At 37.5% G+C, this 22063-nt stretch overlaps 3 protein-coding genes across 9 annotated transcripts; 1 reads left to right on the forward strand and 2 right to left on the reverse strand.

Annotated features, from left to right (window-relative positions):
* Window positions 1-186: 186 nt before the first annotated feature.
* On the reverse strand, window positions 187-3149 carry LOC113676834 (uncharacterized). The gene is made up of 5 exons (XM_027193554.2): window positions 2928-3149; window positions 2748-2818; window positions 2162-2225; window positions 1611-1919; window positions 187-1371 (listed from the first exon to the last, which is right to left on the reverse strand). The coding sequence occupies exons 1-5, from the start codon at window positions 3036-3038 to the stop codon at window positions 1006-1008; spliced, it is 921 nt and encodes a 306-aa protein (XP_027049355.1). The 5' UTR covers window positions 3039-3149; the 3' UTR covers window positions 187-1005.
* Window positions 3150-3412: 263 nt separating this feature from the next.
* LOC113676835 (uncharacterized) lies at window positions 3413-13228 on the reverse strand. 5 transcript variants are annotated; one of them, XM_089192732.1, is made up of 6 exons: window positions 13116-13228; window positions 11533-11612; window positions 11084-11294; window positions 9557-9681; window positions 9128-9198; window positions 3413-7766 (listed from the first exon to the last, which is right to left on the reverse strand). In XM_089192732.1, exons 2-6 carry the CDS (start codon window positions 11582-11584, stop codon window positions 4845-4847), a joined length of 3381 nt encoding a protein of 1126 aa, XP_089048858.1. In that variant the 5' UTR covers window positions 11585-11612; window positions 13116-13228; the 3' UTR covers window positions 3413-4844. The 5 variants fall into 5 exon arrangements, with proteins under 5 accessions (XP_089048858.1, XP_089048860.1, XP_089048859.1 ...); XM_089192734.1 differs by lacking the exon at window positions 13116-13228 and adding an exon at window positions 11917-11935; XM_089192733.1 differs by lacking the exon at window positions 13116-13228 and adding an exon at window positions 11785-11874.
* Window positions 13229-13471: 243 nt separating this feature from the next.
* Window positions 13472-21692, forward strand: LOC113676810 (BBSome complex member BBS7). 3 transcript variants are annotated; one of them, XM_027193524.2, is made up of 23 exons: window positions 13472-13684; window positions 13783-13848; window positions 14120-14182; window positions 14381-14556; window positions 14700-14828; window positions 15171-15231; window positions 15392-15464; window positions 15998-16064; window positions 16334-16383; window positions 16640-16770; window positions 17040-17236; window positions 17490-17682; window positions 17925-17999; window positions 18123-18185; window positions 18415-18554; window positions 18773-18862; window positions 19308-19382; window positions 19518-19627; window positions 19829-19932; window positions 20038-20098; window positions 20344-20406; window positions 20798-20838; window positions 21044-21692. In XM_027193524.2, the coding sequence occupies exons 1-23, from the start codon at window positions 13646-13648 to the stop codon at window positions 21134-21136; spliced, it is 2160 nt and encodes a 719-aa protein (XP_027049325.2). In that variant the 5' UTR covers window positions 13472-13645; the 3' UTR covers window positions 21137-21692. The 3 variants fall into 3 exon arrangements, with proteins under 3 accessions (XP_027049325.2, XP_089048879.1, XP_089048878.1); XM_089192752.1 differs by lacking the exon at window positions 13783-13848 and having other exon boundaries at window positions 13503-13684; XM_089192753.1 differs by lacking the exons at window positions 19518-19627; window positions 19829-19932; window positions 20038-20098; ... (1 more) ...; window positions 20798-20838; window positions 21044-21692 and having other exon boundaries at window positions 18773-18877; window positions 19117-19382.
* The last annotated feature ends 371 nt before the right edge of the window (window positions 21693-22063 follow it).

Genomic DNA, 22063 nt, shown 5'->3' on the forward strand with positions numbered 1-22063 from the left:
CTCCTGGAAATGGGAATGGTAAGGTTCACAAGAAAACAGGAATAATTTACTCAAATTAACTCAATCTTCTGCTCCTCTTACCGCAACCCTAACCCTAAGAAATTTACTGTCTCGGATCAAGTGAGTAGCAAGGAAGGAGGGTTCTTCTCTCCCAAACAAGTCTTCCACGAAAAGTGCAAGTTTTCATTCACATTCATTTGATATTTATTTACATTGATTTTTTTTACATATACTAGTTCATTTGCCCAAACATAATGTTGGGTATACAGAGCTCAATGTAAATTTGAAGTTTAAATATACTCTTTGGCTCTGAAACCATAGAAAGCAGTCTTTGCTAATGACATTTTTCTTTATGCTCCTTTTAATGTCACCTATTCTCCCACCATTTCTTGCTGGAACATTCTATCAATTCACTGAAATCTGAACAAGATACCCCATTGTATGCACTTGTGTTTTGCTTGTCATGCTTGTCAAGTATTTCATGTTTGAAACTCATGATAGGTAAAGCTTTCTTTTTCACTATTTCACCTAAGAAACAAATTTGAGTTAGATGGAGTTTCACTCTACTTGTGGTATGTACAATACAAATTGCCTAGTTTCCAGCCAAAAAAATTCTGCTACTTATTTCCCACACAGCAAAGCGCAATGAAATACAAATCACATATTTCACCCATGGATTGATAGTTTTGAGTGCAATGAAATACAGATCACATATTTCACCCATGGATTGATAGTTTTGATGAGCTTTTAGTAAACAAACTAGAGAGTAACAACAAATATCATTTGAACTCATAAAAGTTCAGCTGAAAATATGTATTCTTTTAGCTGCAACTCCTAGCTACCAAATTAAAAAAAATAGCCTGTTTGGTAGGGAAAGAGAAAAAAAGGTAATGACATGAATAATCTTAGGGTAAAAAAATTCAGACATTTTTTAAGTACCAACAAAAAATTATATCGAGGACACTGATTTAAAATGGCAAGAAACTGGGAAACACACTACAGAAACTAAAGAAATGAATCTTGAGGAGAAGAGTGCATCTCTTGATAGTTGTCAAAACCACCATCTTCTCCCGTGAGGGAAAGAAGCTGCGGCATCGGAATGTGTGGAATATTTAGCTGCATGGAGGCAAGGCTTTGTGGAGACAGTGGGTTGTTTAGAGTTGGTGATTCCACTGAGCTTCTCTGATCAGGAGAACCCTTGTTCAAAATGACTGCTGTGGTCTTTGGGGTTGATGATGCAACCGCTTTCTGTTTTGGAGTTTTGGTCCTTGCTTTCTTTACAGGAGGTTCTTTGGGGACCTTGTCTGATGTGTATTTTTTCATTTCTTTTTCATATCTCTCTTTATCTTTTTCATACATTTCATAGTAAACCTAAAAGATAATAAAAAACAACCAATAAACAGTATTTACATGTAAAGAAGTAGGTGATGACTTCAGAGACATTGTTGGCATTACCCGTATGTAAGAAATGCCAATATAATTCCAAGAGTCAGTTTAGCTTTTATATTGTTTTTAACTGTTTTCCTCTTCCTGCTAGAGGACTTTCCTATAGACAATGCAGGATTGAACAACGTGTAACATTGTATAACAATGTCCTTTCTTTTCCAAACCTTTTTATCTTCAGTGTCCAAGTTATTCCATTCCTTGGCAAGTGACTTAGTTAACTCATGATGTCCTATATTGGGATCCTTCTGATCATCTTGCATAACAGTGCGCTGCTGTTGGCAGTACATAAAGAAAGCATTGGCTGGTTTTTTAGGTGCATTTGGATCTTTGTCTTTGTCCTTGTCCTTTGAGTTATCACGTTTCTTGTTCTTTTTCACAGGTGGTGAGTCTGGACTCATTAATTCACCAGGTAAGAGGGGAGAAGGTGCAGATTTTGGAAATGCCTCTGAAACTATTTCTGAGAGTAGTTCAGCCTGAGGAGAGAAAAAAATGGCTATGTTAGATTTTTAGATTGAGATATGAAAAAAAAACAACAAATGTAGCCATACATGTTGCATCCCAGTTAATTAAAGAGTCTTTAAAGGTAATACTTGATGATGACTCCCACACAAAAATTGGTTGGATAAATCACTTCTTTTTACAACTAAACATTCCAATGATGATGTGATATACTACAAGGTAATCAATGGAAATATAAAATTAAATTGAGCCTCACCTGAAATGGTGGCTGTGCAGCTCGATAGTCGTCATTATACTCATCTAATCTGTCCTTGAGAAAGCTAAAAACATAATAGATTGAAAAACTAAGAGATATATTTATTTATCATAACATATTCACCCTTTCAACTCCAGAAGTAATCATTAGATACTATCTTCTTAAAATTGTCGTACACTGACAACCAAACAGGTAATGAAAACTAAGAAAATTATCAGATTATGGAAATAGCCTTGGTATAACTTCAATTCTCTCAAACAGCCCGCAAAGAAACTAAAGGCCACCAGTTAGGGGAGTTAGCCTTTGAATCCTTTTAGTGAAATTGTTATTTTTTTTTTTAGCATATTCCTTAGTTATGATCACAACGATATTTTGTTGTTGCGAGACTTCTCTTTCTATCATTGCTTTTCTGTAATTTTTCGCTAGTTCTTATTACATGTCAGCATTAGCTCTTTCGCTGAATCGTACTCTGTTCATCTCTATCAGTAACAACTTGAGATAAAAGTTTTCTTTTCAAAATTATTTTATTGCTTCTAAGTTAGGAGACTATCGGTAAAATTCACCGAGACAGGCAAAATTCTCTTACCTTCGCTGTTTTCGATAGCGCTTTAGAAGAGTCTTAACATGGTATATACGATTGACTAATCTCTCGTTCTCCTGTGGATCAAAACAAAGTTAAGCTGATTTTCAACTTCGTAAACACTCAGTAATTAGTAGCCCTGCATTTCAAGATATGTTAGTTCTCCAAAACCGTAGCGTACATCACCTGCTCGATCTGCCTGCAGTGTTTAAGTAAAGTAAAGTATTTTTGTTTGCACACAGTGTCGTGATCTGTAAAAAGATCTAAAGACACATTTTGATCTTCTTCATCCGCCATGTTAAATTCTAGCACTACCCAGAGGCCATTGCGTTCATATTTCTTTTGACAATTCCAGGGTAGTCCCTCAGGGATTCTCGGTTTCCTCCTAATGAGAGATGTTACTGGAGACGAGGTTGCAGTCCCTAAATTTTCCTCAACGATTTTTCGTCACTTTTTCTAATGGTTTTCACTTCATTTGAACAACTAACCATACTGTGCGTAAAAAGGAAAAAAAGAAGCAAAAATTGAACTTGTTAATTTCATCTAGACCCACAAAAAAATTGATAGGGTAAAAAAAAGCTGTGCCTTGCATCATACTAGAGATTTTACCTGGAGGGTGCTATCCTCTATCTCGAATCAACGCGCTTGTTGCAACAAAGCGATTCAGCTCCTCTTCTCTATGAGCGTTTATTACAAAAAGGTAAACATCAAGTCCAATTGTTAATAGGCGTGGGCGACCGACAAGAAACCCCTAGTTACTTTTGCCATTTCAGCGATACAACGAAAATCTCAGTGTTACAGCTGCTAGTGTTAGCTGTTTGATGAATGTCTCAAAATGCAGTTAACTTAACGTAACTCACTGAAAAGAATAATGGATTTTCATTTACTCAAATACTTTTAAAAGACAAAACGGTCGCTTGGAAATTTCACTCTGTGACATCTATCTATTAGGGCCTTTCCGCACTTGCGAAAAAGTGTTTCTTTTGAAAATTTTTCTGTCGTCACCAACATTTTACAAGTGCGGATGCTTTGTCGCGACTTGACAATTTTTGCCGAAGCGGAAAAATCTTCAAACGCACCGCCGATATAATTTGTCCTGGGTAAAAACTGGACAAAATCGACTGAATAAACAAAACTGTGATAAACTTGTCGATCATTTGTCGTAAAAGCCACGACTAGCGTGTAATTGAACTAAAATCAGTGAAATATTGTCTTTTATCGCTTAAGTCGGGGATTCTAAAATTTTAAAACGACTTAGGATAAATCCTTGAAATTGGAGTCGCACGGAATCCTTTGTCAAACTATGCTGGCCGGTCTTATGAACAGATCAGGCGCTGACGGAATTTGATGACTTTGACATTATGAATGCGAATGTAACTGACGAAACCAAAATTTGCCCTTTGATTTTAGCGGGAAAATTCTAGTTTTGTCTGCTAATGCGGAAAGGCCATTACATACGAAAATTACAGAATCTTCAGATTATTTTGAGAAACATCGGTGTCCACGGGTTATGATACATTATGGGTACAAAATCACGTTTAACCATTCTATTCCCAGGTTTCAATTCAAATGCATTGTAAAGATAGATGCAACATTCTTCTGCATTCAGATGGATAACAATAAAGTCACAATGTTTTCGTATTAGCCTTAGTTAGGTGGTAATTACTGAAGAAGTGATGTTTATACAGTACAATCATTTCAACCTGAATCTTTTGTTTTAAATTTGTCTCACGATTGTTATATTAAAACAAAATGTAATGTTTCGATTAAGTGACTAACAATAGGTTCAGTTGGCTTATTAAGAATCGTTTTGCGGATTGTGCCGTTCACTACCGTAAAAGCAACGACACCTCACTGATTGTAATTTCTATTGAATGGTCAACCCACATGTGTCCAATCCACCTTCGCAGGGGAGACAATTCGTCGCCCCTTTAAATTTCTAAATCACAGGATCATCTAGTAATCATACAGGTTCACAAATGAAATCTTGAACAAAGGCTGCTTTCTGAGCCTCACAGACCCAGAAGGATTAACAGCTTCCTTGTGATAAAACAAAGCGCTGAATCAAACAACTGAAGATACAAAAACTCCTTGCTTCCTAAATCAGCTCTGATTTTCTTCCTTACTTAACTCTTGCGGACCATCGCCAAAGGTAAGAACAGGATTATCATAAGCCTGCGCCGAATCAGCGAAGGAACTCTCCTGACTATCTATCAAAAGTTGACGACTTCCAACCGACCCCGCTGACCTGGGAACGTCTTCTTTAGATTCAGCAACAGTCATTTGATTGTCCGAAAGCCTTGGAAGGTTCCACTCTGGCATACCCAATGCGCCGACATTAAATTTATCTTGTTGATGAGCATCACCATTGGTTGTGCCAGTTGGTTTACCGCGGCCTCTAGCAGGTGACCTATTGAAAGAATACGCTCCAACTTTAAATTCATCATCAGCGTTGGGATCAGCAGCTGTCGCATCCATTTCCACAGGTTCTCCATAGTAGTTCACCCTGGAGTAGGAACTCGCACGAGGGATACCATGAAATCGCCTTAGTTCATAATGTGTGTCGTTGGTAAGGAAAAAGCTTCCCTCACGTCGATCCTTGCGACATCGGAAAATAAGCACACAGATGCCGACGAAGAAAACAACAGCCATCAAGGTACCAAATCCTATGTAAAGATAAAACGCAATTTTATTGCTCTTGGCTTCGGTTGTTGGGGCCTGTGTAACTGGTGACGTGGGACGAACCACTTCCAACTTACTCGCCTTGAACTTTTTTTCTCCCAGAGTTACACTTAAGTTTCCGCTGTCGACAATTTTCTTTAAAACTTGTACCACATTTTTTAGTCCACCTGATTGGTGAATAGTCATAGGTACTCGAATTGAACTACACGCAATATTCCCCATCACAATTGCCGATCTTGGAATCCTAAGTTTACTGGATACTTCCATCTGCACCACCTCTCGAAAATCGTTCTCCCTATCTTTGTTGCTCTTGACGTAGTTACAATCTCCATCAAACACGACAACAACGGTCTCATTTTCATAAACAAGTGGTTGTTCAGTCACTACCTGTGAAGATGAAGGAGTTGGTTTTCTCGCGGTGGTCGCTGATGAGATAACGATCGATTTTGAAGCCACAGTATTTGATGTCGTAGAACTAACCAAAGAGTTTGTCATTGTGTTTACTGGTCCAATTGCAGAGATCGACGCTGAAACAGTTGGACTACTTGCGAGCATTGAACGCGACGATGTTGGGGTAACTTTAAGACTCGAGCTCGAAGTTGTACTACTACCTGCAGCACCTGAAGTTAAAGAGGCTGTGGGAGTTGCCGAGACTGATACGGAAGGTACACCACTAACAATAGGATTCGAGCTTGAAAGTGCCTCACTGACAAAAGGACTTGTACTTGAAAGTGCTGCACTAACAACAGAACTCGAGCTTGAAAGTGCTGCACTAACAATAGGACTTGTGTTTGAAAGTAAAGTAATAGCTGTACGGCGTGAACTTGAAAGTGCTGCACTTACAACAGGACTTGTGCTTGAAAGTGCTGCCGTAACTGTAGAGCGTGAGCTTGAAGGTACCACAGTGCTTGAGCTTGATTGTACTCGTGTGAAAAAACGGCTTGAGCTCGGAATAACTACAGGACTTGAAGGAGCTGCACTAAAAGCACGACTTGAACTCGAAGATGCAGGTAAAGCTAAAGACCTAGACCTTGAAGACGCTGCTCCAACCACAGGACTTGAGCTTGAAGGAGCTGTGCTAACTGCAAGACGTGAACTAGAAGGTACAGGTGACGCTATAGATCTGAAGCTTGAAGACGCTACACTATCTATAGGACTTGAGCTCGAAGGTGCTGGAATAACTGAGAAACTTGAGCTTGAAGATGCTGGGATAACCATACCACTTGAGCTTGAGGGCGTCGCACTAACTAAAGGAATTGAGCTTGAAGGCACTGCACTAACCACAGGACTTAAGCTTGAAGGCACTGCACTAACCACAGGACTTGAGCTCGAAGGCACTGCACTAACTACAGAACTTGAACTTGAAGGCACTTCACTAACTACAGGACTTGAGCTTAAAGATGCTGGAAAAACTGCTGGACTTGAGCTTGAAGATGCCGTATTAATTACAGAGCTTGGGCTTAAATGGACTGGAGTAACTGCTGAAGTTGAGCTGGAAGGCATCACATTAACTGCAGGACTTGAGCTTGAAGATACAGTAGCAACTGCTGGACTTGAAGATGCCATACTAACAGCAGGACTCAAGCTTGAAGGCGCCGAACTAACTGCTGGACTTGCGCTTGGAGATGCTGGAGTAACTACTTGACTTGAGCTTGAAGATACCGCACTAACTACACGACTTGAGCTCGGGTGTGAACTGCCCACTGCAGGTCTTGAACTTGAAAGCACTGCACTAGCTACAGGGGTTGAGCTTGAAAGCACCACACGTATTGTAGGGGCTGACATTGAAAGCAACGTAGTAGCCGCTGGGGATGAGCCTAAAGGCACCGTACTAGTCATAGGGCTTGAGCTTGATAGCACCGTTCTAACCAGAGCAGTTGAGCTTGAAGACACTTCACCAGTCACTGGGGTCGAGCTTAAAGTCGACGTACTCACAACAGCACTTGACTTTGCAAGTGCTTCACTGACAACAGTACTGGAGCTTGAGGCTACCGGATTGACGACAGGACTTCGGCTTGAAGGTGAAGCATTAACTACTAAGCTTGAACTTGGAACTGCTGCACTAACTGTAGGGCCTGAGCTTGAAGGAGCTGGAATAGCTGAAGAAGTTACGCTGAGGGAAACTGCGGGAACTGAGGTTGAAGGTGCTGCACTTGAGCTTCCTATAGCTGCCCTTCTCTGTCTACTATGAACGCGGTTGTATTCTTCCCGAAACGCATTTAGAATGATGTTTTCAATTTTTCTTCCAGAAGAGAAAGTGATTTCTCTTGACTCTAGACGATTTCCATTGTTTCCTGTGAAATTGAGGTCCTTAGGTCTGGGTGTTTTCATTGAAATCACATTCTAGAAAGAGAAAGATAAAAAAAACTTCGATGAGTTCGAGAAAAAAGTAAGCAAGGATCGAGGATTGGGGTCAGTTAACCCACACAAGGAACACTTAATCCGGCCACAACAAATTTTACTGACTGATATAACTATTCCAATTGAACACGATGATAGTCGCAAATAATATCATATTAATTTTCAAAACTATAATTTAGTGATCAACAGAAACCATCACCAAGCTTCAAAAGTGAAGGAGTCGGAGTATGGCATACAGGCTCTCAAAACTTCGCGGGGCTTATTTTACCAATATCTACATCTAATCAAAGTTCATTACTAAAACGCACATTTTCCAAAAAGGTAAGTTGAAATCTTAATAATTTGGCGAGTTGTAAGAATAAACATATTCGTGGAAAAGTTAAAAATTATCCAGGTGTCATAATCTCCGTTAGAAGTGAACATTTCGAAGCAAACAGCGTCATTCGGGAGATTCTATTCCAACTTAGTAGCACTTTGTTCTCAGCAAACACGAAACGTTAAAAAAGAAAAAAAAAAGAAAGAGGTCCTGGCTCTGACTTTGGTTTTCTACCGAGGACCCAAATGGCGCAAACTTCTAAATCTTCTAACTGAAAAAGAAAATGTCTTGCCGAGAGTGACAAGTGTTGGTAATTTTCCCAGCCTTCAACCTTACTTTTCACTTGGTTTACGCATACTAGACCACCAAAAACGTGGTCGTGAAAGCTACTTGGAGAAAACGCGACTGAAAAACTATCCTTTCCTGCAAAGCGCCACCATGCCTTCTGTGAAGGTCAGGGGTTCAACTACATCATTGGCTGGCGGTTCACAGTGGGAGCGCGATGTTGACATAATTCTTCGAGGGGGCGTGAAATGCTTCTTAACCTCTGGAAGACGAAGACTCGCAATACGATTTCCACATGATGTCTCCTCTTCAAATGAATTCATAGAAATTGTGGGATTGACAGAGCGCCTTGAAATTTGGCCCAAACGTTTGCTGAACGAAGAGGAACGGAATTTTTTTTTCCTTCCTTCCTAGTGGCCTCGAAAGGCGACACGTCCGCAAATACTCGACAGAGAAAATCGATAAATTGATAGGTACACTGAAATGTTCACACTCTTTGAGAGAATGATCTTTTATGACTGTCACTATGCAGTTACACTTCGTGATCGATCAAGTTTAATACCCGATTTATTCGCCCGATTGGCATTTCAATTCTGTTTTAAGTAAAACAGCCCTCACTACATGCCCTCTTCTCTATCAAACTAACCAACTGATGACATATTGCACTAATATGACTCTGAATTCTCTGTAAATAATACAGGATAGGGTATTATAACATTTAAACAAAAATGTAGCAAGCTACCTTTTCATCAGCTGCCTTGCCACTTTCTTTGACCATCCTTATTATTAGTTTGGTTTCCAAGGGTAACAAACCTTAAAGATAAAAAAGTCATCACCTTCAGACATGGCACAAGGTGTAATTGGGTATTGGATGAATGGGAGAGTTGGCTGGGAAATAACAGATGAGAAATATAAACTAAGTGATTTGCCAGATCAGAAATTAAGATCTTAACAATGTGCTTTTAGTTCTATTCCAAACACTGAACAATACTTGAAATGGAAGAGAAAAAATGAAGTGGCTCAAATCATCAGTTTCAGTGTGATGGCCACTTACTATCAGGCAACTGTGGGACAAAATAACTAAAGAGTAAATTGAACAATGTATTGCCTTTGTAGTGTGAGAGCCTCTTTCCAGTAACAACTAAGACAAATATTGTTTCCTGTATCATACCTCTGTTGTGTGCTACAGTCAATATCTGTGGAACCTCTGTAGTGACCGCCACACATATCAAAAAATTTGGCTTCTTCTCTAACAGCCATGGAAGAAAGTTTTCTTTTCTAATGGAAATGTATTTCCTGTAATGATATTAAAAAGTTTTTCAAAATGATGTTGACAAACCCATCATTTTTGAGGTGAATTGCTGGGAAATGATAAGAAATGTCATATATTACTGGAAAATTAAACTGTGTGATTAGATGGAAAGTCTAGGAATACAAAATAAAATTTTGGTACTGATAGAAGATATGGACAAAAACCTACAACACAGACAACATGCACTGGATTAGGGTTCAGGGAACCTAATGAGCAACTGTGGCTGGAGCTGATTGCACAAGAAACATCACAATTTAACATAAAAGAGGGCAATGATAAGCTCCCATACAGCTCAAGGGTATTTTTAATGTGATGATGGCTTCAGAGGCATTATCCAAGCCGGCATAATGACTCTCTTGAGAGAAACTTTAAAAAATCCCTTTCTCTTGCGAAAAATTTCCTTAGCCCTGGGAATGCCCCAACAGGGAGCATTTAAGGCTCAGCAGAGCCTATTATCAGTGTTTTAGTCATAATCTATTATCACAGCTAACAGGATGTGACCTTTGATGATCGCCAAAGTATAAAACCCACCCTAACAGGTTAAACATTCTCTCATAGCCTCATCAATTATTTAAAAGAAAAGGCTCATGAGAGAAAAGACTCGTTCATCAAACTACTTTCCCTTGACCATTAAAAGCAGTTTTGGACTAAAGAGATGTTCTGTAGTGAATAAAAAACGCAAAGAAACTCTCCGAGAATAAATATCAACGAACATCATGGTCGCGATCAGATCACACTAAGTAAACCCACACAGCTGAAGGAACGAATATTTTTTCCCAAAACAAAAACTTCTCACCGTAGTGGTATGTCTTACGCATCTAAATTATTCACATTAGTCTTTTAAATAATTTATCAAAACTCAAGACGGACTATCATTCTGAAATGAGAACAAAGCATATCAATTTTGTCGCGTGGCAAAATAACTAGCGGAATTCAAATATAGTAATTTGTTTCCAGTGTGAGCGCGAACCAAATATCGGAGCAAAGTCCGCATAAGAATATACAATATAGGTGACTCTCACAATTAAGAGCATTTTTTCGTAAGCTGGAAAAAATAAAACACTTTGGCGTTGCTTCAATGTTTTTAGCGAAAATTGTCGCGACAGTTGAGGCGAAGGGTTTCAAGAGGGGCCAAACCTAATTACGCGCCGCCGGAAAAAGACTGGCTTAATAAAATTTTTGACAGTTTCAGATGCATTCAGGTCCTTTACACGAGAAAATTTTGATCCTTGAGCGATCTAACATCTCCGACCGCGAAAATGTACCTCAACTATTCAAGCTCGGAGACAATGGCAATTATTCGCTGCTTGAGTCTCAAAGAAGTCTTATATAATAACAAAACACCTCCTTAAAACAACAAGAATTGAACAAAGCGAATGATTTTACCGATCTTGTACACTTGCCAATGTCTGAAATGAGCCGTGAGATTCAAAGCCGCCATCTCGTGCTCGTTGAAGGATAACAAATTCATTCCCTAAATTGGCTTGATCTGCTCCTAGGAAAGATGTTTGCAACTTTTCAGCATCAATCATCGAAGAGCCAAGGTCTGCAATAAGTAAGATCCTTGATTTCTGCCAAACATTTGCTGAATCAGAAGCTGAAAGGTTAAAAAAATAGAATCAATGAGGCTGAATGCACAAAAGGCGATATTTCTCAATAATTACATTATTCAATATTTTTTCCATGGCACGAAGCATTTCATAGCATGCAACGTGTACATCGTAAGACCCGCGAATGAATGAGTTCATTCTATCTAATACATTGCGCAAACTATTTCTTTGCAGATGCTATGGAAAGCGATGTGATTTACTTCATTATCTACATAATGTGCTTACCTCTGCTAATGAAAGCACCAATTCCAAGATAAAGGAATATGCTGGCAAGCATCGTCGAGATCTTGTAACTCTTAAAAATCCTTCGTTTGTAAACAAAATGAGATAATTTCATTCAAGTTAAAGCGATGCTTTATGAGCTCAACAAACTTGGCGTTGGCAAATACATCATAGCGTATCACTATCCCTACTGTTGATATTGTTAAAAATCTAAAGAATATAACACAAACAACAGAAGATATTAGACCTCACTACCGCTAAGAACTCGCACCCATTTGTTCAGCCAAACGTACTCGCGCATGCAGGATACTCTGTTAGAGTCCGCAGTTAATTTACAGTTACGTCACCGTGACTGAGTAATTATCAACTAACCAACAAAAGTATAACCTTCGTTAATCTGGAAATTTCAGTCTCTTTCCGAACCACGGCAACGTCAAGAATGATAATGACACAATTGAAAGAGAAATTAACAATGCGGAATAATAAAATTGCGACTTCTTTTCTTGCGGCAAAAAAGGTTAAATGTTGATGAAGTTCTTGCGAAGTGTTTGGTTTATAGCGGATTTTGGAAATTTAAAGCATAAGAGCCAAAAGCTAACCCTACAGCCAATTCTCTCTCCTCTGTCTCGATTTAGTGGAAAGATGAATGTTGTGCTTTCGTGTCTGTAACAAATGCAACTGTTACTGATCGAGTGCAAATCTCCTTTGCATCTTTTAGGTCCCCTGCTGTCAATCCTATTCGGCAAAACTTCTAAAAGCTGTCAACAACTGTTCAGTACAACGTTAAATTTTCCAGGGCTCATCTTTATAAAACATTTTCACTGTTACATGTCACACAGTGTCAAGTTTATGTCACAGAATAATCTGAGTTTAGAAGTTTTTGAAAGCTTGTTTTTTTTTTTTCAGGCATTTTTTAAACTTTCTCTGTCTTCTCTGTCCTATTTTTGTCGTACAGCGCTACAGTCGAAATCAAAGTACAATTACTGTAATAGTCCTCAGGCAAGACATGCTAAAAATGAAGAAACAATTAAAACAAATGACAACGCGAAGTGAATCTGTTTATTCCACTAGGTCTCACTATGGCCGATTGTGAAAGGATTATAAGAGAGGATATTGGTGTTACAATGTGAAAGCGTGCAGTCATTGTCGGTGAAAATAAGAGCTGTCGAAGAGAATGAAAGAGTTGTTAGCAATGTAGCAGGGATGAACATCCTGAGAGAGTGGAGAGAAACACACACACATTTTGAGGTAACGGCTATCATGTGCCGACTTGTCCTGTGGACGCCGGAAATTATAAGCTTCATTTTGAACTAATGAATTTTAAACGGTCAGTTTCATTTAGGAGATTGTAAAATTCCTTTCACAGGGGGCACAAACTCATAGAAAATAATTTTCTTTTGAAAGAAAATGGATCATTAGGAGTGGAAACTAGAGGGCTCTTGAAATGAAAAAATGTCGGGTGCGTTCTGCTGTGGCGGAAATCGCCTCAATTTTTTTTCACTTTACGGTCTAAAGAACAAATGTAATCACGAACACGAAAGTTGATGCGCTTCTCTCGAAACAATTAAGTATGGCTGACTTCAAACCTTTCAGACGTGAGATTTCCAGCCAGGCTTTTAACATAATTATCTGCTACAAATCCAAACCTCTGGAAATTTCAGCATGATACGCATATCTTCCGAGAAGTCTTTTTTCAGAACTGTAAATGTGATAAGATTTTAAAGACGCAGGTCGGATTAAAAGATTAAGAACGAATAAAAAGTTGAATAATGAATTAGCCTAAACTAAACTGACAAATTAAGAAGGCTTACTTTCTACTACCTCGCTGACACCTACATAATTCTTTTTGTAAGCTGAGGGTCCCAAAGGATAAGGCCGATTTCTCAAAAGTAAGTAGACAGTTACTGAGTAGTACATGACAGCTGATTGTTTTGTTGCTCTCAGCTGATCAAAGTACTGCATACTCAAAATCTTTAGCCAAGCTTGATGCTTGTCCAGCTAAGCTGTGAAGAAATGTAATTTCCTTCGCTAGCTAAGTTTCTTTAAGATCAGAACTTTCCCAGAAACGCGGATAAATCATCTGAAAGTTGGTGAACGTTAAACCTGTTCGTTCAAGATGATGGAATTGAACCTGACGCGCTTGGATTACTTACAGGTGCAGACGATGTTTATGGCTTCCTTGGATACCGAACTTTGCACTCGGTTTTAGATATTAATTTATCGGAACTGAAATGAACGAACTTTTCTTTCCAGGTCGGTGTCACGTCTCCTAAGACGATGAAACTGTTATCTAGTGGCGGAAAACGGAGCGCTCAGAAGGTTAAACATACTTTGGATCATCAGTGCAGTTGGTCGTTCACGTTACTAAGTTCGAAATAATTTCATTGATTTCCAAAGAAAACAAATATATCTATATTTTGAATTGGTGTTGTATGTTTTACATGGAAAAAACTAAGTTTTTCTGTTTGGCCTGCGAACTGGCGATTTAAAGTGAGTTTTCGATCTCGGGAAACGAAAGATCATACACACTCTCGACGTTCCTTTTCTTCCTTACTTAATACAGCATTTTCCTGTTCTAACTGACTTCCAGATTGCAATAGCTGATCATGATGGAGTACTAACTTGTTTTGGAATGAAAAAACAAACTTCTCAGGTTAGTTGTGTGGCACAGACAGTACTCAAATTTAAAATAAGGAACTACAGAAACAATTAAATCGATCACAGTAATTATTCCTTTGTTGGAAAGCTGGCTGCATCGATATGGCGTGATTGGTTTGGAGAGGGATAAGAAGACTTGGTTGAAATTTCATACCTTTTGTACTTAATTTGATTCCCACTTACTGCAATACAGGTGGTTTTCAAAACACTTCCAGGATCACCAATCTCTAAGTTGCAACTTGGTGGCTTGGATGGTCCTTCGCAGGAGAAGGTGTTTGTGGCATCTGGGGCTGAAGTGCGTGGCTATACTAAGAAAGGAAAGCAGTTCTTAGGATTTGACACCAATCTGACCGAAAGTATTCAGTCCATGTAGGTCCAATGTTTATCTTTCACTTTTAAAATAATAAAATATGTAATGTTTTTCTAAAAATATTTTGATGTAAAAATGGTTTTCACAAGATGTTGAATAAATTACTATTAATAGAAGCATGTTGTCTTTTTATTTCTGGCAGGTATGTTAATGGTGCTGATCTTTTCCTTTGTGGAAACTACATTTACAATCATTACCGTGACTGCAAAGATGAAAACTATTTCTTGTCCGGAGATAAGATTACTGATGTCCTTTGTTTACCAATAAGAAAGTGAGAGAAATTTTTTGATGTTTAAAATGAAAATCACATAATTTATTACACCTTGGTTAACTGTTATTGTGGTATTTTGTTCAACAATTTTGTATAAAAACAATTTTAGTAGAGGTAGGATGCAAATGTATTCTCATGCCCTTTCCCAATACTTCTTGACAGTCTACCAGAAATAATTCTGGAATTATTGTTATCCAGCAGCCCAGGTAACACAACAGATTTTTGCTGAGGCTTATCTGCTGGAGTGACACAAAGTTTATCACATGGTTAGCAGTTATATACCTGTCATGTCCTGTAACTTTTTGGTGTCTCATCAAGAAATTCTATTTTGGACAATTTTAGAACCACAGATACATTAGTTCCTATTCTGGCCTGTGAAGACAGAGTCTTAAGGGTTTTACAGGTAAGTGATATTAATAATTTTCAATTGGCAGACAGATTGAAATAATACTGAACAATATAAACTGCTGTAGTCACTGCACAAGACTGATGTTTCCTAATAATGAATAATCTTACTACAAGATGTAACTCAATATTGAAGTAAATATGATTTTTTTTACAAGGATTCTGATTTGTTGTATGAAGTTGAAGTAGCTGGACCACCCATGGTGCTTGCTCTGCATGGTGGGAATGGAGGTTGGTAGTAAACATGGAATACAAGTAATTTTTAACAAGCCTTGAAAAGTATCTATGCAGGTGATTTTCGGAATGGTCATAACACTGATAGGAATAATGCGATGGAGCCCTGAAAAAAAGTTTACACTAGTCTTACACACACATTAACCCTTCAACCCTTAAGATTGACCAGCTTCTAATTTCTCCCTACAATAATACCTTGAATCCCACATTAAGGTCACAAGAATAAGGGAAATGATCTGCACTGAGGAAATTCTTGATTGTTAAATAAATTCTCCTCGCAAGCACCCTTGGAGTTGTATAGAGAATATTCATTATGATATTAAAGTGTAAAGGGTTAATTAGATGATATGTAATGAGGTTTTGCCTCTGGTGCATGTTTATACTAGAGAAATATATACACTACAGTGTTTACTGCTTTTATTGTTTATGTGTGTCAACATTTCATGCTTTGCATCAGATTATTACCACAGTATGATGACTTACTATAATTGTAATAGTTACTCTCATACTTAATTTCGCCTTATCTTAAGGTTTGTCTGGAGAAGAAGTTTTGTATGGAACATCAGATGGAAAAGTGGGCATGATTCAGTTAGGAAGGTATATGAAATATTGACTTAAAGTATTTGAATTGACATAGAAACAAGCTGAACACTTTCACAATTTTGTGCTCTCACCTAAACATTGGAATTGTCTGTTCAGACATATTCCATATGTTCATGGTTAATTCTGAGTTTAGTTAAATGTTACTAATCTTCATCAAATTCAGCCATAAACAACTAGAGGAAGAGTCCTCTTGACTGATAAAATCACAACTTTTTAGCAAACTTAAGTCATTCACATGATAACTTTGAAATATTTATTTCCAGGCATTCACCAAATCACAAGTGGGAAATTCCAAATGAAAAGCGGAATGGAGGTGAGTGAGTTGATTTTAATTATTTGTTGACAAAGAAAGACTCTAAAAGAAGGCTTTTTATAGAACTAAGATGCTGCAAGATCCTGGGAAATGTTTTTTATTTAATAATGGATCGGAATTGATTGTCAAAGCTGCATTTAATGTTGTTCCTGCCAGCCAGCTGGCATGCATTTGTGTGTTACAAGTTTTGGGAAATGAAACAACTTCAGGAGTTGAGTTAAGATTTAATGTGTTCTCTTTTTCTACATTTTTTCAGGTGTCTTGGCACTGGAAACTTTTGACATAACAGCTGATGGTGTGCCTGATGTTCTTATTGGGCGGGATGATGGTTTGGTTGAAGTGTATGGTTTTGATGAGATGGATGAGCCAGTTCACAGATTTAAACAGGTTAACCCTTCGCATCTTATCTTCAGTATGCATCTATGCTGGTATATTTGAATCTCTTTATATTTCCTAACATGCTGACTGGAAGAATTTGTTTAATGGTCAAGCATCTTTAGTTAGTGAACATTTCTTTTATTCTTGTGACCTTAATGAATGATTAGAGTTTGATATAGTGAGGAGAAATTAGATGTTTGTCACAAATAATTATTGATGTAATAACATCTCAGCTGTTTAATAAAAACACTCACACAGGTTAATGATTTAATTTCCAGGCTTTAAGCGAGAGCATCACATCTGTATGTGGTGGCTGTGTGAATTCCTCAGGATATGATGAGATCATAGCAGCTACTTATGCTGGTTGGGTGGTAGGTTTTACTACAGAACCTCAACAGAAGGAAGTTGGACCCACTACAACAGCTGCACAGGAACCAATCAGTGAAGAGGTACAGGCAAAAATGGAGAATCTTAGGTAAGAAATACTGCAGGTCACTCAAGATTTACTCCCTTAATTGCAGATCCATCCAAGGAGCATTAACAGTCTGATATTAATTATGTAAATTAAGGTATATGTAACTTTCCAGCAAAAAGTGATCCATCTTTTGAAAGTGTTTTTCACCAATTAAAAACCACTTCTGTACATCAAAATTTTCACCAACACATATACATTTTCGAACTTCAAGCATTTTCTTATTATTGTGAGTAACAGAGATATCACTTTTCAGGGTAGAAATTGACACTCTTCAACAGAAGGTGCTACAGGAACGGGAAAAATACCAGCTAACTGCACACTCCATGTCTGCTCTGTCCGCAATTCCTCAGTTTGCAATCAATGATAAGTTTGCACTGAACAGGGATGATGCGAGCTATACATTGAGTATTGAAGTTCAAATTCCCATTGACAATGTCTTGTTACAGGTAAGCTCCATCTTTTGGAGAGGCATTTTTCTTATACTTAACTTCATCTTGAAAATCTGTTTGGAAACAGTAACTGCAGGAAGGTCTCACTGTCTCACTGTCTCAGTCTTAGAATGAATTTTTATCACCTTGAAGTAATTTTCCACTAATTATGTTGAGATGTTTTGAGGGGAAATGTGACATGTGTCTGCCATTTAGATAAGATAATTATTTTTGTTTTACATTTATTACTATTTCTCTAGAGTGACGTACCAATTGATCTTCTGGATGTGGACAAGAATTCTGCAGTGGTCAGTTACAGTGCTTGTGATATTGAGGTAAATGATGGCTTTCTTAGCACATACTTCTCTGACTGGTATTAAGTTAAGACCTTGCATGTACATGCAGTATGAAGAATTCTGTATACAGCTATGATAATGAGTGTTTCAATTTTCTTTCAGAATGGCAACTTTCTTCTTGCAACTTACAGATGTCAGGCAAACACAACAAGGCTGGAATTAAAGGTTTGAAGGACTTTTCAAATCTTTTTACCAGTGCTAACTTAATGACACAAATCACATAAGCATTGTACTACATGAAAAGGAGACAGGACTCAGAAATTTCTTGGCATTTCTAACCTGAGAGAAGAATCCGTCCAGTTGCTGATGAGAGATGACATTTAACCCACATTTTAAATTTCACTCAGACATTTTACAATTAAAGCTTTCTCACCTCCATTTCATTAAATTCCAGATCAGATCAATTGAAGGACAGTATGGCACTTTGCAGGCATATATCACACCCAGGATTCAGCCCAAGACCTGCCAAGTGCGACAATACAGTATCAAACCACTCTCACTGCACCAGAGAACTCATGTGTTTGACGAGTCCAAGTAAGACCTCATAAAAGTTGGATTCCAATTATTGACAATCATGTGATTGTTGTTGTTTTGCAATCAAGATCTCAGTTCCTGAAGTTGTCCTAAGTTTTGTGGTCTGATTATGTTTTCAAAAGTTTCTTGAAAGGTTACATGTAAAAGAAGTCTTTTGATTCTCAGTTTTTATGAAGTTTCCAGTTTAAACTTAATTTTCCCCTATGTGTTTCATTCAGGCCAATGAACTCATTGAAGTTAATGGGCCATTTCAGTTTTGCGGAAGTTCATTCCTGGGTTTGTTTCTGTCTCCCAGAAGTGCCAGACAGGTTTGTTAACTTAAGAAAGAGATTTATGAAAGTGAAATGTGATCGTCGCAGTAAATTTTCCAATTTAAGCAATTGGAATGAAGAAGCCTGAAAAAAAAATCAGGGCTTCAACGGGATTCGAACCCGTGACCTCCGCGATACCGGTGCGATGCTCTACCAACTGAGCTATGAAGCCACACATTGGGAGCGAGGTCAATTTATTGAGTTCATATCTTCCCGTAAACTTCACATCAATTATTTCATATAAACTTCACAAAGAGATTTATCCATAGTAAGTATACATTAAACCTTTCCTTGAGCAATCATGATGAAAAATCACAACATGCCAATAGCAAAATCAGAAATACATTCATTTAAGATAATTAACCAGAAACTTATATTTGTAGTTTTCTATCTGTGATATCAACAAGTCATAACATTGATGTTATCTCTGTTTTTGTTGCAGAACTCCTGCTGGAGAGCAAGTGAGCTTTCATTTCCTGTCGACATTCCTTGATACACAGTTAGACTGCCAGTACAAGTACGTATTTGTTTAACAAATTTCTGTCATCAAACGTACTTTACATTAGATTTCTGTATGTCTCTAGTTGGTGCAATGCTCTTAGTTTTTCAGTGTAGAGTCAGAGTCTTATGTATGTCTTTAATTTCTTTGCAGAAAAGGAGAAGCCATCTTTAAATCTGACAATATCTCAACAATATCAATCCTCAAAGATGTCCTCACTAAAGAAGCTACTAAACGAAAAATCAACCTCAATATTTCTTATGGTTTGCTTAATTTTCTTACCTTATTTATTTCATTGCCTTTCTTATCTTAGTTTAATCAGAGGTATACTCTTGGCTTGTTGTGTGATGACCCCCCTCTGTTTCAAAATGTCCATAGCCTTTGAATTAGCAGGAGTTTTACAGGTTCCATCCTCTTTTCAGATGCACCTCTTTGTCACACCTACTTGAAATTTATCATTTCAGATCTCAATGAAGATTCTGTGGTCCACACGCTGAACCTTATACATCCAAAGTTGGAATATCAGCTCTTGCTGGCCAAGAAAGTCCAACTCATTGAGGGACTAAAGGTCAGTGCGTAAATGGCTTATAGCTATTGTTTCTTGCAGAAACATAAAATTGATGATGGTGGATTTCTTTTTTTCTTAGAGTAACCTGACACTTTTGCCTTTTAGGAACTACAGATGCATGAAAGTGATATTGGATTTTTTGCTCCAGAATACCAAAAAATTCTTGGTAAGACAAATTTATACTGAAATGTGTTATAAAGGGTAATGAAGTCTCAGAAAGGCAATTATTGCATTTCAAAAATATGCTAAGGCATCCTCTTTAAGGATGAAATAGGAATTTCCCAATGATAAAGATAGGAGGTAAATGATATTTTCTACACTTTTAGTATCCTCAGTATTCTCAGGCATGCTTTTTTCGGAGAAAACCATACACATAATTTTCTGATAAATTCATAAATATTTTCTGTAAAGATGATGCAGAAAACCTCCAAGCAGAATACAAGAAGCAGCCCTGCCACTTGGAAAGACTCTATGGTATCCTTCATAGAAATCCATTTTACTAGGAATTTATTCAGTTGTTACAATCTTACATGGAATCTTAAATCTCGACATTTCAGATAATTGATTTGGATATAAAAGCTTTTTAAGGGTCTGGTCAAAAATAATTCAAGGTAATATGATAAAAACCAAGGTTGCCAAAGGGTTATCGCCAAAAGTTTTGAGAGTTAAGTACACTTTACTTAAGATGAAAATTGTTCAACCCTCCAAAAACTAAATGCCATGATCCTCTTATGCGAAATGGCCAAACAATCAGCAGTAAAGAGAAATAGTAAAACAGAAGCTCAACCAGTAATACTTTCACAGAGCTGTGGTAAAGACAATAAATATCTTTTCTTGTTTGGTATCATTTCTTAACAAGTTTAAGGTATGATTACTGATCTCTACATAGACAAGTTCAAGTTCAAGGTAAGAATTGCAATACTTATGTAAACAAACCTTTTATTTTGACCATTACCTGTTGGTCAAAGGCGACTCTTCTGGTTTTCAGAGGGTTTCTGTACAAATAATCCAGTCATGAACATATTGTGTTACATGTTGATTCTGCAGCTACACTATTTTAATCAGCAATGGAAATATCTCATGTTGATAAATCTTGATAATTTAATTCTAGGGAATGAATGTGAAAAGCAAGGTTCCCATTCTTCTGGAGGTGCTGGACAATTATGATCTACAAAATCTTGTGGAATTCTTTGAAGCAGCATAAGCGATCACTCTTCTTTGCTTCTAAGCTTAAAATCCTGTAAGCACACATTTCAGAAATAGGTGTACAACAGAAACAATCATCAACTTTCCCACAACTGACTACATGTACTTCAAGATTGTAACCTTAGTTCAGAATGAAGCCACTTTAAATCTCCTAAATGATTTACTGCATCCTTGATTGATTGGTTTCTATTTCCCTGATTTGTATGTTTGTCAATTTTATTTCAAGATTTTTGTTCATAAAGAGTGATTGGTCAATTCTAACAACATTCTAATACCAAATAATTCTTTTCTTGATTGTAATGATAACTTAGTCCAGGTTTTGCAACATCAGTCATTTAGAACTATCATTCACCTTAGTTCTTTGATTTAAGAAGCCACATCTCAATCATTGAACCATATAGCTGACTGTACACAAGACTATTTACTTCCTACAATTAACTGTGCAATTTTTTAAAGGTAATTTATTTATTTATTTGTAATTATTGTAAATAGTGATGCGGTTGGTTTGTAGTCTAACCTGCACAGCTTTAAAAATATATGATCACTTATAAAAATGTTCATGGAAGTGATTGTAGTCGGATAAGTTGTCAACAATTACCTACCCAAGCGTTTTAATACGAGGTTTAATGACATAAGAAATGATGTGCTTCTTATATGAAAGTATACAGGTTTCCACTTCATCTTTTCAGTTCCAGCTGATAAATATACACATTCGAAACTCATTCAGCTTATCTACCAAAATTCCTCACGAAAAGCCCAGCAACAGTCATTCCAATGACCTGGATCTACTCTTTATACCAACTCCTATTTCTCGCCACTTTCTCGATATCCTACAAACTACTTTGCGTTGCAGCAATTTCAAGTATTGTACATGAATCCATCGATACTTTTAGCAGGTGCAATCAACATTCGTGAAACTTAAAGG

The sequence above is a fragment of the Pocillopora damicornis genome, chromosome 13 (genome assembly GCF_964200805.1).
Source record: "Pocillopora damicornis chromosome 13, jaPocDami1.2, whole genome shotgun sequence".
In the NCBI taxonomy this organism is placed as follows: Eukaryota; Metazoa; Cnidaria; class Anthozoa; order Scleractinia; family Pocilloporidae; genus Pocillopora; species Pocillopora damicornis.

Excerpts from the sequence above, each read along its gene's own strand:
- LOC113676834 (XM_027193554.2), bottom strand. The coding sequence starts at position 3,038 with ATGGCGGATGAAGAAGATCAAAATGTGTCTTTAGATCTTTTTACAGAT. Across the intron at positions 2,226-2,747 it reads CGCTATCGAAAACAGCGAAG|CTTTCTCAAGGACAGATTAG; the intron begins GTAAGAGAATTT and ends TTATGTTTTTAG. Across the intron at positions 1,920-2,161 it reads CTGCACAGCCACCATTTCAG|GCTGAACTACTCTCAGAAAT; the intron begins GTGAGGCTCAAT and ends TTCTCTCCTCAG.
- LOC113676835 (XM_027193555.2), bottom strand. The coding sequence starts at position 11,644 with ATGAAATTATCTCATTTTGTTTACAAACGAAGGATTTTTAAGAGTTAC. Across the intron at positions 11,295-11,532 it reads TGGTGCTTTCATTAGCAGAG|CTTCTGATTCAGCAAATGTT; the intron begins GTAAGCACATTA and ends TTAACCTTTCAG. Across the intron at positions 7,767-9,127 it reads GCAAGGCAGCTGATGAAAAG|AATGTGATTTCAATGAAAAC; the intron begins GTAGCTTGCTAC and ends TTCTCTTTCTAG.
- LOC113676810 (XM_027193524.2), top strand. The coding sequence starts at position 13,646 with ATGATGGAATTGAACCTGACGCGCTTGGATTACTTACAG. Across the intron at positions 14,557-14,699 it reads ACCGAAAGTATTCAGTCCAT|GTATGTTAATGGTGCTGATC; the intron begins GTAGGTCCAATG and ends TATTTCTGGCAG. Across the intron at positions 19,383-19,517 it reads CAGTTAGACTGCCAGTACAA|AAAAGGAGAAGCCATCTTTA; the intron begins GTACGTATTTGT and ends ATTTCTTTGCAG.